At 42.5% G+C, this 14,151-nt stretch overlaps 1 protein-coding gene across 5 annotated transcripts; it reads right to left on the reverse strand.

Annotated features, from left to right (window-relative positions):
• LOC117730653 (glutamine-rich protein 1-like) lies at positions 1-14,059 on the reverse strand. Of its 5 annotated transcripts, none has more exons than XM_034532506.1 (12): positions 13,831-14,059; positions 5,655-5,914; positions 5,472-5,540; positions 4,367-4,504; positions 2,978-4,285; positions 2,492-2,651; positions 2,112-2,266; positions 1,913-2,027; positions 1,725-1,833; positions 1,466-1,629; positions 1,291-1,381; positions 1-1,186 (listed from the first exon to the last, which is right to left on the reverse strand). In XM_034532506.1, exons 2-12 carry the CDS (start codon positions 5,901-5,903, stop codon positions 997-999), a joined length of 2,748 nt encoding a protein of 915 aa, XP_034388397.1. In that variant the 5' UTR covers positions 5,904-5,914; positions 13,831-14,059; the 3' UTR covers positions 1-996. The 5 variants fall into 5 exon arrangements, with proteins under 5 accessions (XP_034388397.1, XP_034388398.1, XP_034388394.1 ...); XM_034532507.1 differs by lacking the exon at positions 13,831-14,059 and adding an exon at positions 6,931-7,073 and having other exon boundaries at positions 1,478-1,629; XM_034532503.1 differs by lacking the exon at positions 13,831-14,059 and adding an exon at positions 6,931-7,073.
• Positions 14,060-14,151: the final 92 nt, after the last annotated feature.

A 14,151-nucleotide genomic window follows, 5' to 3' on the forward strand; every position in this document is an offset into this window, starting at 1 on the left:
TGCTATACAACTCATTTTTAGTAATAAACAAATTAAGCAGAACTGCATCACAACTATTTGTCAATGTAGTAATCCAAATTAAAATGTACACGTCATCTCGGGGAGGCACCAATGGGGTTTGGATACGGTTCTTGAAAAGGTCCAACTAATCCTTATTTCAAAGTTCAGTTACATTTCCACAGACAGCTCAGCCCTAAGTCCTCCTCATTCTTCAATTCTCATGACTTTTGATACAAGGATTAACACTGCGTTAGCTAAACAAAGGCATTTCCATCTGTATGTTCTGTTTAATAACCTACTATACATACAGGAATAAGTTGGCAAAAATCCTTTAAGGTGTTCAAATCACTAGCTTTGACCTGAGAAAAAAGGTTTCCAATCTCCTGAATGACTATAATATAGCACTTTGACCTTGTGAATATCTGAGGAACAACTCACTCAATGATCCACAAGCATAAATTATGTCGTTATTTTTTTAAAACAGGCACAAGTTCTTCAGCTTTGAACGTATCAATACATGGTCCAAAATGCAGTCAGTATACAAAAAAAACGTGAGAAGTGGTCTCTATAATTGTCCATTAAGATGTCATGTCGTTGGACTTTGAAGAGACTTTGGTAAATGGTCTGTGAGGTTAAGTAGTGAAGGGTTAAATATCCTCATTGTTTTGATATTTTTACAGGAAAATGTACCGCCTCTGCTGAGGTCAGTCCTAGTCCAGCAGGGGTGAGACGAAAGTCTCACTTACTTGCCAGTTTAAAGGTTACAGAGGCAATGGCTTAGAAAAGGTAGTCAAGAGAAAAAACAGTCCAACCAATCAGCTGAAAATAGAAAAGAAAATCTTTGCTGTTGTGATGCACTCAGAAAGAAATAATGATTGATCCCTTTGATTTGAGATGGTGGTCATTGGGGTTTACAGAGTCAGGATGGATACTGCATAGTCAACAATCAGTGACAGGCGACCAAGTTCCCACGAGTCCAGTCAGAGTCCTCTCAATTTAGCTCATGACATCCGGACCAACGCTGATGATCTCCTGGATCTCTCGGACCACAATGATGCGTGCCAGCACGTGCTCCACTTGCTGAGTCGTGAGGGGCTGAGATGAGTACCACATTGGGCTGTTCGGCGCAACGACCGGCTCTGGAGTCATGTAGTATGCGTCATTACGCCCCTTTACGCTTTGAGGACTGGAAAAGGACCATTCAATAAAGAAAAGGGAGTTCAGTTTTTTTTCCTCCAATATATTTACACTGAAGAATGATCACACAGGATTTGTGGTTGAGTCACTCACCATTTGAAGAGATAAAAGTCATAAAGTTTAATGGGGCAGCGAAGGGGATTCTCAGGGTCCTCGGCCTGCTCTTCATACATGTCATCAGTTCCTGAAACAGACATAATAGGTCAGCAACAGGAACTTCTGTTGTCAAAGTTTGTGAATCATCGCAAGATTTCCACAAGTGGCTTACTGTTTTGACCACCTTTCTGTCCTGTGCCGTTTAGACCTTGTCCTTTGAGAAGGCGGATGCTGGTTGCTTTGTCCTTGGCATTAGCGGGATTCTTCTTTGTGTGCCTTAGGACCTTCGAGAAAGCTACCTTCATGTGCTGTTCAGGTGTTGTCAGGTGGAAATGCCTGTGACAAACCACACACAGTAATTACATCTCAAATATATGTCTGATTAAAGAGAACAGATTCAGGTCATTCAGTGCTGAGACGAGGTTACTCACTTAGTGTTGAAATACATTAGAGTTGTGAGCAATGTGGCTGGTGAATGTGCACCAAGCTGTTTGCACTCCCACAGCATCTCCTCTGTCACGTGACTTGGGATGACATAACCTAAGATGAAAACACACAATGAGCAATTGGTTCTATAAAACAATCAAATGAAATGAAATATAAATGTTGATTCTCTTACCTAAAGGATGGACACTGGGTTTCCAACCATCTAGGATTTTGTGTAAACACCCACAAAAACGTGTGTAATACGGATCAGAGAAAATATCATCCACACGGCCATTTTCAAAGAGATACTGAGAAGAAGAAAAAAAGCTGGTGAAAATCTTTAAGGAGAAAGCCTTTTGGCACCATACATCATTGAGCATTGGGATACTAACCTTTTGTATACACAAAAAAACATAGTATAGAACATCGGATGTGAATTGCTCTTCGTCTGATCCTCGTGCCTCCTGCGTCATCAGGGAGAGACCCAAGTTTAGCTCCGCTACTGCGCTGGACACCAAGTCTTCTTGAAAACGCAGTGGCTGACGACCTACCACAGAGAGACGAGCAGAGGCAAAGATTTAGTTAGTGCTAATAAGGAAACATGCTTAGTTCCCAGTGCTAAGCAGAAAAGTTATGGAGAACAATATTAACAGCGAATATATTGGGAATCAAAACAAAACTGAAAGCTCATCTAGATCTAATAATAAATATCATTGTTTGACAATGTAAAATACGGAAGTGTGCTAAAAAAATAAATAGTGACTTGACTTACGTCCGATGGGTGCAAGCTTAGTCTTTTCCTGCTTGTTTAGCTCAGTGTTTTTTCGCTTGACCCAAAGGCGCCACACCTCCAGGCCTTCCTCTGGCTTTAGGCAGATAGGAACCATAATCTCTGTAGGCGGTTCAGCCTGACCCTCTGCCTCCATATGGCCCTGCAGGAGACCAAAATAAAAGTGTCAGTTTGTGGGGAAAAAAGGGTAGCAAGGATGAAATGGGTCTTTGTAATAAGTGTAAAAATCACTTGTGATTTAACAAACAGACACCAGGGCGATTTCAAAGCCTATCAGTGGTTTTGAATTGGTAGATTTCAGGTATTTAACAATTTCCTGACTTTAACGATACATGTCTACCATGTTTTTCATCCTCATCACTGGATAAGAAATATTTTTTAATTGCTTATCTATTTTATACATTAAGCTATGGAAAAACAGGGTACAGAGCATAGGACACATCAGTTCATGGAAATATCAATTCAAACCTGCAGATGGAGCTGCTGCTCTTGTCCCTCTTCTACTTGGTTCTGCTGTTGATTTGGGTCCCATATGTGTACCGACTGTGTAGCGTTGTAAGTTCCTCCTACGGTCTGCACTGCCACAGGGATGTGAATGTTCCCGTTCATGAACTGAGCCGGGAACAGGGTCTGTACGATCTCTTCCTGTGTCCCAGCGGAGGCTGACTGCACATCTGTGGACCTTGATGAGGAATTGGGGGACATTTTGTCCTTACCGTTGGTGGTGGTAACTTGCATTGTGCTGTATGTGTCCTGTGGTATGGCAATGTGAGTTACCCCTTGCTGCTGTGGAGTGGAGTACACAGGGATGGTCCAAGTCTCACCTGTGGGACCTGTGATGGTTCCTGTTGTGCTGTACAGTTGTGCACTGTCAACAGTGAGCAAATCTGGTCGTAGGGACACATAGCTTTGCTGTTGCCCTTGAGGGATGGCTAGAACTGTGGCCACCTGCTGGCCCTGTGGAACAGCGTATGACACAGCAAGAGGGACATCCACCTTACGCTTCTTAGCAGGTTGGAGAACAGTTGAGAGAGTGGCAGATCTCCTCTCCGCCTCTCTGGGAGAGTCCTGTTGCTGCGAATGAGACATGGCCTCTATGGTCTGAATCTGGATCTGCTGACCATCTTGTAGTTGAATATGTTGGCCTCCTGGAAGCTGAATATGTTGGCCACCCTGTAGCTGAATTTGTTGGCCACCTGGAAGTTGAATTTGCTGGCCACCCTGTAGCTGAATTTGTTGGCCACCTGGAAGTTGAATCTGCTGGCCCTGTAACTGAATCTGCTGTCCACTCTGTAGCTGAATCTGTTGGCCACCCGGTAGCTGAATCTGTTGGCCACTCTGTAGCTGAATCTGTTGGCCACCCGGTAGCTGAATCTGTTGGCCACCCGGTAGCTGAATCTGTTGGCCACCCGGTAGCTGAATCTGTTGGCCACCCGGTAGCTGAATCTGTTGGCCACCCGGTAGCTGAATCTGTTGGCCACCCGGTAGCTGAATCTGTTGGCCACCCTGTAGCTGAATCTGTTGGCCACCCTGTAGCTGAATGTGTTGGCCACCCGGTAGCTGAAGTTGCTGGCCACCCTGTAGCTGAATCTGCTGGCCATCATGTAGTTGAATCTGTTGGCCTCCCTGTAGTTGAATATGTTGGCCGGCCTCAAGTTGAATTTGCTGGCCGCCTGGCAGCTGAATATGCTGTGTTCCTTGTAACTGGATTTGTTGTCCACTTGACAACTGGATTTGATGTCCTCCAGCTACAGCTGCAACCAGCTGCGCCTGAATCTGTGGAACACAGTTGACAGTCAAAATCCAGAATCACATGAATGCACTTGATATGGGCGACTGTTTAAATAAATCCTGTACCTGCTGCTGCTGCTCCTCTGTGAGCTCCCCCTGCTGGACAAAGTGGGCTGTTGAGATTCCCTGCAGGTCCTGCTGAGAGGGGGAGGCCACCTGAAGCACCTGGCCAACTGTTTGGCCTTGTTGTTCCTGAATCTGAACCTGGAACAGAGGGAGAGGAGGAAAAATAAACAGGTCTGTCAACAGTCAAATCAATAAATGGCTTTTTTTCTTTTCATTGTTACACTGTGAACTACTCTTTTCTGGGAAAAATGTAGAGGGTAATGTGAGTTTATCTTCAAATTAATTACACCTTTGATAATAAAATGTGAAGCTGCTCTACTACAAAAGCTATCAATAAAGGCATCAACAATGAGCAGGTCGAAGAGTCTACACGTCAGTTTTATTGACTTTAACCCAATAAATGATTTGTTCTTTACAGAAAAAGTTACACAACTGTATGTTTTTTGTTATACTGAAATTCCACTATGGATTAATTGTCTATTGTGGAATGTACCATGATTTGCTTTAGTCATATATACAAATGTAAGGACAGAGTGACAGTCACAAGTGCAGTAGTAGAGAGAAGGTGAATGATTGATCCCATGCCTCCTAACAAGCGGTAGTAAACATGGAGGCTAATAACCAGTAGAAAATTATTAAAGAATTAAGTAAATGTTTTACTCAATGGACTAACGAATACCTTACATTAAAAAAATATATGAATAGTAATAGTAATATAGATGAATTACTACAATTGTATATTTGGAGTTACTAAATAGAACCAACAATATAATATATTACTTTGAACATTTAAAAAAAAGCATGAAGTACTGTCAGCTATATTGTCAAAGAATTATAAGTGAAAACTGATTAACAGAATCTGACATGTTGGTCCTGAATTGGAATTGTAAATTCTTCCTCACCTTTTCTCCACATTATCAGATCTGAGAGCAAAGTTACTTCGTCAACTGAACTTAAAGACTCAAAACACCACACTGCCTTCTTATTCGTTTACCTCTTGGCAAGTCATGACAGTGTTTCTGGGCCCTGCACGACCCCATTTGTCTTGTGCAATTAAAACAAGGTATGCCATAATATAAGAAGTGGCATTGGCATATAAACCAACCTGCACTTGAAGCTGCTGTTCAGACTCTTGATGCACGGACAGATGCGGTGAAATCTCTGCCGAGGTCACCTGTATCGGTCATAAAGCATTTACATATATGAAGTACAGCAGATTACGCCACAGTGAAGAAAATCAATAATATAATTGTTTATCTTTCATAATAAAAAAGGGACCAGCACTTACCGGACCCGCCAGCTCCAAGAGAGAGCCAGCCACTTCTGTGCTGTCTGTGTACACACAGTTGGTACCCTGCTGCTGGTACACCATGGCTGTGGTGGTGGCTGCCCCTCCCTGCTGGCTGAACTCCTGCAGCACCTCTGGGCCCTTGGCGAGAGACTCCAGGAACTCCTTCATCCTGTGCTGAGGAACAGTGCGGGCTTTCTGCCGTACATACTCATCAAAGGAGACAACCCCACTGTCCTGATCATTCATCCTCAATTGACCTAGAGAGATGCATTTCCCAACATTTGAGAATATAATTAACGCCAAGTCCCAAACTGCTCACAATCACAATGCATTGAAAGCACACACACATAAAAGAAGAATATTCGCATGCAGGGAGTGGGAGAGTCCACTTATATAGCCATTACATAATTAGCTGACTAATGTCATTTCAATATATGTTGGTTCAATAGGTGGACGTTGGTATAGCATAGTACACGGGACAAAGTGCATTTTGGCTTGCAACACAATAACTGAGCTTCGCTTCAACTTTGTCTAGTTAGCCATCACAGTCACAGATTTAGCGAACGGTAAATTGTTACAATACGAACGACGATTCTGGTTAAATGTTTGTAGGGCACGAACAAATTAGTTGCCCGACTCTGTGTCCCGACTGTATGATAATGGTGTCAACGTTACAGCTAGCTAGTTAGCCAGTTAGCTTCCCGATGTTAGCGAGGCACTGTTTGGTCACAGCCCATATGGACAGTCCTCTTGCTAGCAACTGTTAACTGTATTTAACAACGCCGAAAGCCAGAGTGATATCTAATTTATGTAAAAATGGTGCAAATCAACATTTCCTCATAGCACAGATGAACAGATATTAAAGCAGCAGTCCATTCATTGCAACCGTAACATGAAGCTAGCTAACATCGTGCTAACATTAGCTAGCTAGCTCGACGGCTCTGGATCCTGTCATGCTACCTTAAATAAAACCAAATCCTCTCCTTTCCGCCAAGGCACGGTGTTTAAAACTAAAAAACCGATAAACGTCTAACAGCTACTGTCACCACACCGTTCACGTAACCACATAGTGCGTACAGCGGCGGTATAATCCCGCAAACAATGCGGTGATTAGATTGCGATAAAAAATGTAACAGCAGCAGCGAGCGGGCGAGGTCTGACGTCTGCTTATTTCAGATCCACGTACGCGACGGTGTAAAACAAGTTCCACAGCTCTAGCAGAGCAAATATTTATGTATCCATATAAACCCGGAGTGGTATTACAACAACCTACACTTCACAGCGACACATGCGAAAACCTCCTCCGTTTTTATCCCGTGAGATATAAAATGACGGAAGTTAGGCCCAAAAAACAACGCGACTCCTCTCCAGACTGCTCAGCCAGTGACCGCCCGCCGCGGTGTTCCCATTCTGAGAGGCGCATCATGGCATTTACACCAGCCATGCTGGCACAGGTTTACAGGCATTTACAGCATTTCACAAACTGTAGGCTCGGATAATGATGCTTCATCATATTGGTTTGTAATTGGTTTGTTAAATCAAAAATCCCCAAAACAATTATTGGGTGGTTTAGAGCCATACACTATTAGTATAGTCTGGTACAATATTACCTGACCACTATTATTACAAATGCTACCTAATATTTACTTTATTATCTGGCACTGAAAAGCAGAGTGGGGAAAATATGGATGGTCAGATAGATAGATAAGACCGGCAGACATAGTTGGATGTTACATCTGAATGAAAGTACTCATTGAGTGTGTTTCTCTAAAATGATAACCAAATTGACACTTCACTTCAATATTTATTGTTTTCCTGCCGAATTCTGTGACAATAATCTCTTTGCCACAATGCCTGTGAAATTACTTTGAAAGGTAAAAAATACGCTAGTAAATGGACCTTATTTTGTCAGAATACTTCCCTTATCACTATATCGTTGACTCCATACAACAAGAGTATGGAAACCAAGTTGAGTCATTTAAAATGGACACAAACAATTATACATATTGCAGCAGTGTTAAAACGTTTTCCAGGGATGTTTTGGTGATGATAAACATTAGAATGCATGTACCTTTAACACAATCTAACTTTCCCAGTCTGCCTTAAAGAGCCAGGCATGTGCTGCTGAGGGCCTCCCCCAGTTCTCTCAACAACAAACTGCCTCTTGCCCGTCTTAAGGTGGACCAACATAGATGCACTGTGTGCATAGGCGCCGTCCTCTGCACTCTGGATAAGAAAGAGTTAATTCCCACACTCACTGCAGACTGCAGGGGCTCTCCGGTGGAAACAGTGGAGGGAGTAATACACGTATATCCTTAATATTTTTCGGAAATAAAATTGCTTACAATAATAGTGAAAACATAGTCACTTTTATCTAAGTGGCTATGACTTAGAGGCTTTTGCATATATTTTAACGTAGCATGCATCACTTCTGGCCAACTGTCCATATGTCATGTTTGGCCCTCACATTTAAAGCTATTAAGCCAATGAGTTGGTATGAAACAATACAAGAGTGTGCGTGTCTAGTTGACTTCACAAGGTCTCCGGTTCGATCCCCGCTCTCCCCATAGTTGCATGTCGAAGTGTCCTTGAGCAAGACACTGAACCCCCAGTTGCTCCCCGGATGCTTCACTGCAGCCCACTGCTCCTTAATAACTAAGGATGGGTCAAATGCAGAGAAGAATTTCCCCACGGGGATAAATAAAAGTGTACATTTCTTTCTTTCTTGTCTTTCTTCACATAATCACATCATGTGACTTTGTGCTACTTAATGCGATCCTTTAGAAAAAGGATTCACCGTAACACAGCTGTGCAACGACAGGTGAGGCTTGTGGGCTTGTATTAATAATCAATTAATAAATACACATAATGTTTCTGTTTTTTTAAATCTCCATATGTGAAGAAAACAACCCCTCAGAAGATGCTTATCAATGCATTTCCCCCCAGAGAATTGTCCCTGGTATTTTGATTTCGCAACCGTTCTTTTCAGGTGACATCAGGATGTGAGGCTGCCAAGTAACCAGCCGGTGCAGTAATAGAATAAGACGTCGACGTGTGAGCACGATTGTGGGTTCAAACCCTCACTGTGATGCTCTTTTTGTACATCAGAAAGCAGACGCTGCATCTAGAGGTGGTGTGCTACCCATGACGCACTATAAGAAAGAAGAGCAAAAGGAATCACAGGTACATCTGACTTATCTGGTTTTATTGAGCATTTAAACAATATTTAGTTTAGTTTAAAGGACAGCTTATTTCGGCAATGGGCTATTGTGTTTTGGTGATGTTGTGAAACGACTGCTAATAGTTAGAGGAATTGGAAAATCGCCCGCTTGTTTTAGAGGCCCCCTTGGCGGTAAACCTTCTTTAATGCTTTTATGTGTGCACTTTTGTATATTTTCTGAACCTTAAATCAGGAGACAAGGCATTTCTTAAACATGTTGTTCAACAGAAATAACATTCATCTAAAGTTACCTGAGGTTGTACTAAAAGTATGACATGCTGTATATAATATTATGATGCAAAATCATTTCAATCACCTATGATTTTTCTTTCCTGCCATGTGTGATGTGCATATCATTGAAGTGGCAAGCTCACAGACCGATCAGGCTAGTTCATGCTGTGAACTTCCATGTTTTTGCCAAGCTGGGTTGTATTTCAATGTTCTTTAAGTGTACATGATGAGAAGGCCTTACAAACAGTCAGTTCTTATTTCTTCAGCCATCAAATGTTATAAAAATACTCTCCATTAGCCACATAGTAAATTACAGAATTCATTCAAAATATGTGTTTAAACATTGATTTCTCCAGCATAAAAAATAAGACTTTTCCTCTTTCTCCCGCTCCCTGTGTGCTTGGTCTGAGTCCTGGCGTTGTTCTCATAAACTCTAATGGCACCAATCTGCTCTGGGATGACATGAGGCGCACACTGACATTTGCCTGGGAACTACATGTCTTTGGATCAGTCAGCCTTTTCATATTGATGGCAGTCCTGGAAGTTATGGGACTGGCAGGTGCATGCACTCTTCGTCATCCCCGCTGTGACACCCTGATTTTGGCAAACACTCTCCTGATGCTGAGTGGTAGTCTGCGTGGTGTCCTCCTTCTGCTTGATCCTTATGGCACCCGTCAGATCCTCTCTCGTGCTACTCTGGCAGCACTCTGGTCACACTCAGATGGATGACATTTTTACTTTTTCCTGCTAAAGCTGCAGCACCCATGGATGGTTGGAGGGCCATGGCTATATCACATTGTACTTGTAGCAGACCGTTTCTCTACAACTTGATCCCCAGCACTCAGTCTGTTGCTACAGACCCTCACCATATGCTGGGGTCTCCCATTCTGCATGGGAATCTTTGGCAAGTCTTCTTCTCATCTACAGCCACTTCTCAGGTCTTCTGTACCTCATCAGTGGGTTCTTTCACAGGGGATTGAGAAGCGTGCAAAGAAAGTAACAGCAGTATGCACCTTCTTTGGGTTTATGTGCTTCAGCCTGTAGATGTATAGTCTCCTCTGGCTTTATGGGCTTCTGGGGAACTGGAGGCGCTTTGGCTGGGGCTGGTGGTTCAATCAGTTTTGGGCCAGAATTCTTGAGTTATCTTGGGGATTTTTACTGCTTATCCTGGGATCTTGGATCTTCTGGACACTATCTAGAGGTCAATCAAGGGGCAGAAGGGAAGTGCCTAAAGCGGTGGAGGAGACCAGCTTATGGGTACGGTCTCAGCCAGCATACAGAAAGGGCACTAAGAAATCAGAGAAAACCTGGGAAAACATGATGCCAAGTAACTGGGCAAACTATAACCTGTCTAGAACAGGTTTCAGCAACAACTTGATGTGCCCATATGATGATCAACCGTCTACCATTACCCCAGCATACAAGACGGACCCTGTTAGCAATATCAGCTCTGAAAAATAAGATGGTGAACGCGAATGTATTCTTTTAGAATTTGACATGCGGCCTCCATCTCCTATTAACCTCAGGCGCAGCATTGACGACGCCCCTTCACCGCGGACAGCTGGTCGCAGAAGGCTGTTCACACCTCCACCTCCTTCCTGGACACAAGCTATGGGAGCAGACACCGCTGATGGAAATGGTGGCACAATAACTTTACCTCCAGCGGATGTTGGCTGCTGGTGGAAGTTGGATACAGAGTCTATTTCTGCATTTTAAAGAACTGGTACAGTCACCCAGTGTTAAGAGTGATTATAATGGTAGAGTTGGGTCTCCAGCTGCTGCACATCAGAAGGAAGAGTGTAACTCAGCGCTCTCAGCAGTGACGCACTCAGCATGGTCTGAAGATGATCTCTCAGACCTGTGAGCTGTCTCTGGTGGCCGGAGCACCACTTCTAACCCACTCTCTATCATCTAGTCTTCATGAAATGACACAACCACATAATGTCACGCAAGACATGGCCTCTAAGAAAAAACTGCTTTAGTTGAGTTGGTCTAAAATTGACTTGATTCAAATTCATTGCAGTTTTACTTTTGTGTGGGTCCTGTGAATATTTTATTGTTCATGTGTTCCAGCACAACTCTGATTACCAATGGATATGATGAGCATTTCACAAGAGATTTATAATATTTGTTCTATATGTGTAATATTCTTACCATCCCAGTCAACACCTCTCTCCTGCTTGTATCAGATTAGCGTTGTAACTCACAGATTAAAGTCATCGTGAGCATTTGTTTGGTTCACCTTTGTTAATATGTGAAAGTTTGCATTATCTTCCTCTGAAAAATATGAATATGATTGTTTTCAATTGTGTGACTTTTATATGAATTCCCTTGATAAAAGTGCTGACATGTGCAGAAATGCTGATTTAAAACATTGAGAACTGTATTTATATTGTTCTAATGTTTGATTTGTCCTGTTTACCAAAAGTAGCCTTAATATAACTCAATTGGATTTAATTTAACTGCCTTTTTAGCTGAATATTCATCAATGCACTTTGTTTTTCTGAAATCCACCCAATTTAATTAAGAAAAACTGTTTGCGTGCATCGATCAAATAACTAGTGTTGTCCCTCCTGAAATTGAATTTGCACTTGATCTATTTGAAGTTCTGGTTGCTCGCACCAAAACTCATGTGATCCTTCGCTTTGGACCCATTGAACCGACACAGTGGCAGTCTTATTGATTAGCAACATGCCTTGTAGAAATCCTATGTTGTATTTTGTGGTCACGGGGACTTTCGTACAACTTAATAACGGACAAGCTGTTGATAAAGAGGCTGTTATTGTGCAAAGGCCTCCGTTTGTGGGCAGTCTTCAGCCCAGAAGTGTGATGCCTGAAGTAAAACACTCATCTGCTGCTCCAACATGACACGGTTCACAGCAGGGAACTACAAATCGTCCCTGCCCGAGTTTCAGATCCTCTCACATTTCTTATCAATGTAACACAAAGTGATCCAATCTACGACAATGCCGCTGATTGTTTTGTGCCACAGAGTTTAGTGCTATATGATTGCGTATTAAATTACATGACAGAGGGAGTTAAACCAAACAATAATCAAAATATTATTAATATGGGGATGCTGTCATACAAATTCAATCCCACTGAGGCCCTCTACAGTGGCTGGAAATGAGTATCATATCACAGATGCACTCGTAGCCTTGCATCTTCGTATTAGGACAACACTTTGTCAACTGTTCAAAACTGCCTCCAGATCCATAATTAAACATGAGTCATGAGACATGAATCAGTTTTGAATGAGCGAAGTCACAGTTTATTATGGCTGTCTGGTGTGTTGGATTTCTCAATCACCAAATGTGTGCTGGTTTTTTTCTAGCGTTGCACGATTGGTTGATTGCAACCCTGAAGCATTGCAATGTTGATAACCTGATCGTGAACGTAAATTGTCTAACTTTTGCCATTAAATATTGTTAACTTTAACCCATTGAATCCTGAATTTTCTTGAGCCCGAGACGTCCAGTAGCAAGAATCTTTTCAGTACCTGGAATTTTCCATCCAACAAACCCCTTCTTCTCCTGCCACCAGGACAAAGGCGTTGTTAACCACACTGGCCTCCCACCACTAAGCATGATGGGAAGCCTTGTGTTCCCAGCAGTCAGTTTCCGATGCCCCCTCAATATAATTTCTTGCCGTCTCAAACACCTGCAGCCTCCACAAGGTTAACCTCAAGCTCTTCAGAGTCCCAAACCGGTAATCCAGCAGCCTCATATCATGGTCATCCTCAGATCTAACACATCCCCTGTGATATCCTCCTAAGTATCTCTCTCATAGAGAAAAACTCAAACCAATCCTCCAGGTACCACCACAGTAACCAGTGCAGCTACCACTCTAAAGCCTACAGCTCAAAAGCCATTTTATTTCCCACACCTTGAAAGATTATTATGTTCATTCTTCATACTACCATTCCTGTATTTCCTGATCCTCTTGCACACCCGGCTTCATCTGAACAACATCAACGTCAGCCTATGTAATGTGCCATGCCTTTCATTTGATGCTTTCCCTTCTCACCAAAGGCCAAACTCGGCTCCAAGAAACTTCACAGACTCTCCTTTGTGCATTTTGGTTAACCTCAGATTTGGCCATGGCTGTAACAGACTCTTTTGTCAACTTTTCTTGCTTTGCATTTAGCAAGAGGGGCTCCAAATAAAACATTTATGAAGAAGATTAAAGGGCAACGTACGCTGCACAGTTACAGATTTTCTTTGTTTAATGTTTTTTTTTTTTACTGTAATGGCTAAAGACGTCCAGAGCCGTAGCTGGATTCTAGAAACTTGTCCACCCTATACTGTAGTTTATTTTTCTTCGTCTTCATGTGATTATTATATTATTAATATAATTCATAATTTATATTATTTATTCTGGTAAGTGTCATTCATTATATATTCGATACATTGTATTTCTCCGCATGAAGGATGTTCTAGGGCAACAACTAACAGGGAAAACATATTGTCGAACTAGTTGCCAACTATTTGATTTATCGACAAATAGTCGTCATTTCAACTTGTTATACTTCAAAGCCTTATCAACAGTGCCTGGAATAACATTGTGGTGGACAAAAAGCCTACTCACAATTTTTTTCTTGCATAACTTATAATAAATAAGAGAGGACATCTCCTCAAAGTAGCTCCACTCTTGCGACCCTTTCAGTGTACACATCTATAACAATAATAATACTTGTATAATACTGTAATTTAACTGGATCACCTGCATGGATCCTGTGGGATTGTCTGTCTGGTGCTCAGCTGTTCTGACGTCGAGCACGCTATCTGACGTCACCGTGGGAGTGTTCCACCATCGGGAGAAATGAACGGTCATCAACACAATCCTCTCAGCGCCCATGTAAGTTGAAGCCAGCAAAACACACATTTTGCGAACCATTCTCTGAATGAAATGTGTTTCCATATGCTGTTATCCGATCTGTCCAAGGGCTCCGGTGGATGACCTTGTTTATCCAATCGTCGCTGCCACGCCTGGCGAGGTGCCCTGTCTGCCTGCAGCTAACCATGGCCGAGGCGATGTCTTTTA

This window comes from Cyclopterus lumpus, chromosome 5 (assembly GCF_009769545.1).
Source record: "Cyclopterus lumpus isolate fCycLum1 chromosome 5, fCycLum1.pri, whole genome shotgun sequence".
Lineage (NCBI taxonomy): Eukaryota > Metazoa > Chordata > Actinopteri > Perciformes > Cyclopteridae > Cyclopterus > Cyclopterus lumpus.

Excerpts from the sequence above, each read along its gene's own strand:
- LOC117730653 (XM_034532506.1), bottom strand. The coding sequence starts at position 5,903 with ATGAATGATCAGGACAGTGGGGTTGTCTCCTTTGATGAGTATGTACGG. Across the intron at positions 5,541-5,654 it reads TCTTGGAGCTGGCGGGTCCG|GTGACCTCGGCAGAGATTTC; the intron begins GTAAGTGCTGGT and ends TGACCGATACAG. Across the intron at positions 1,187-1,290 it reads GACTTTTATCTCTTCAAATG|TCCTCAAAGCGTAAAGGGGC; the intron begins GTGAGTGACTCA and ends GTCCTTTTCCAG.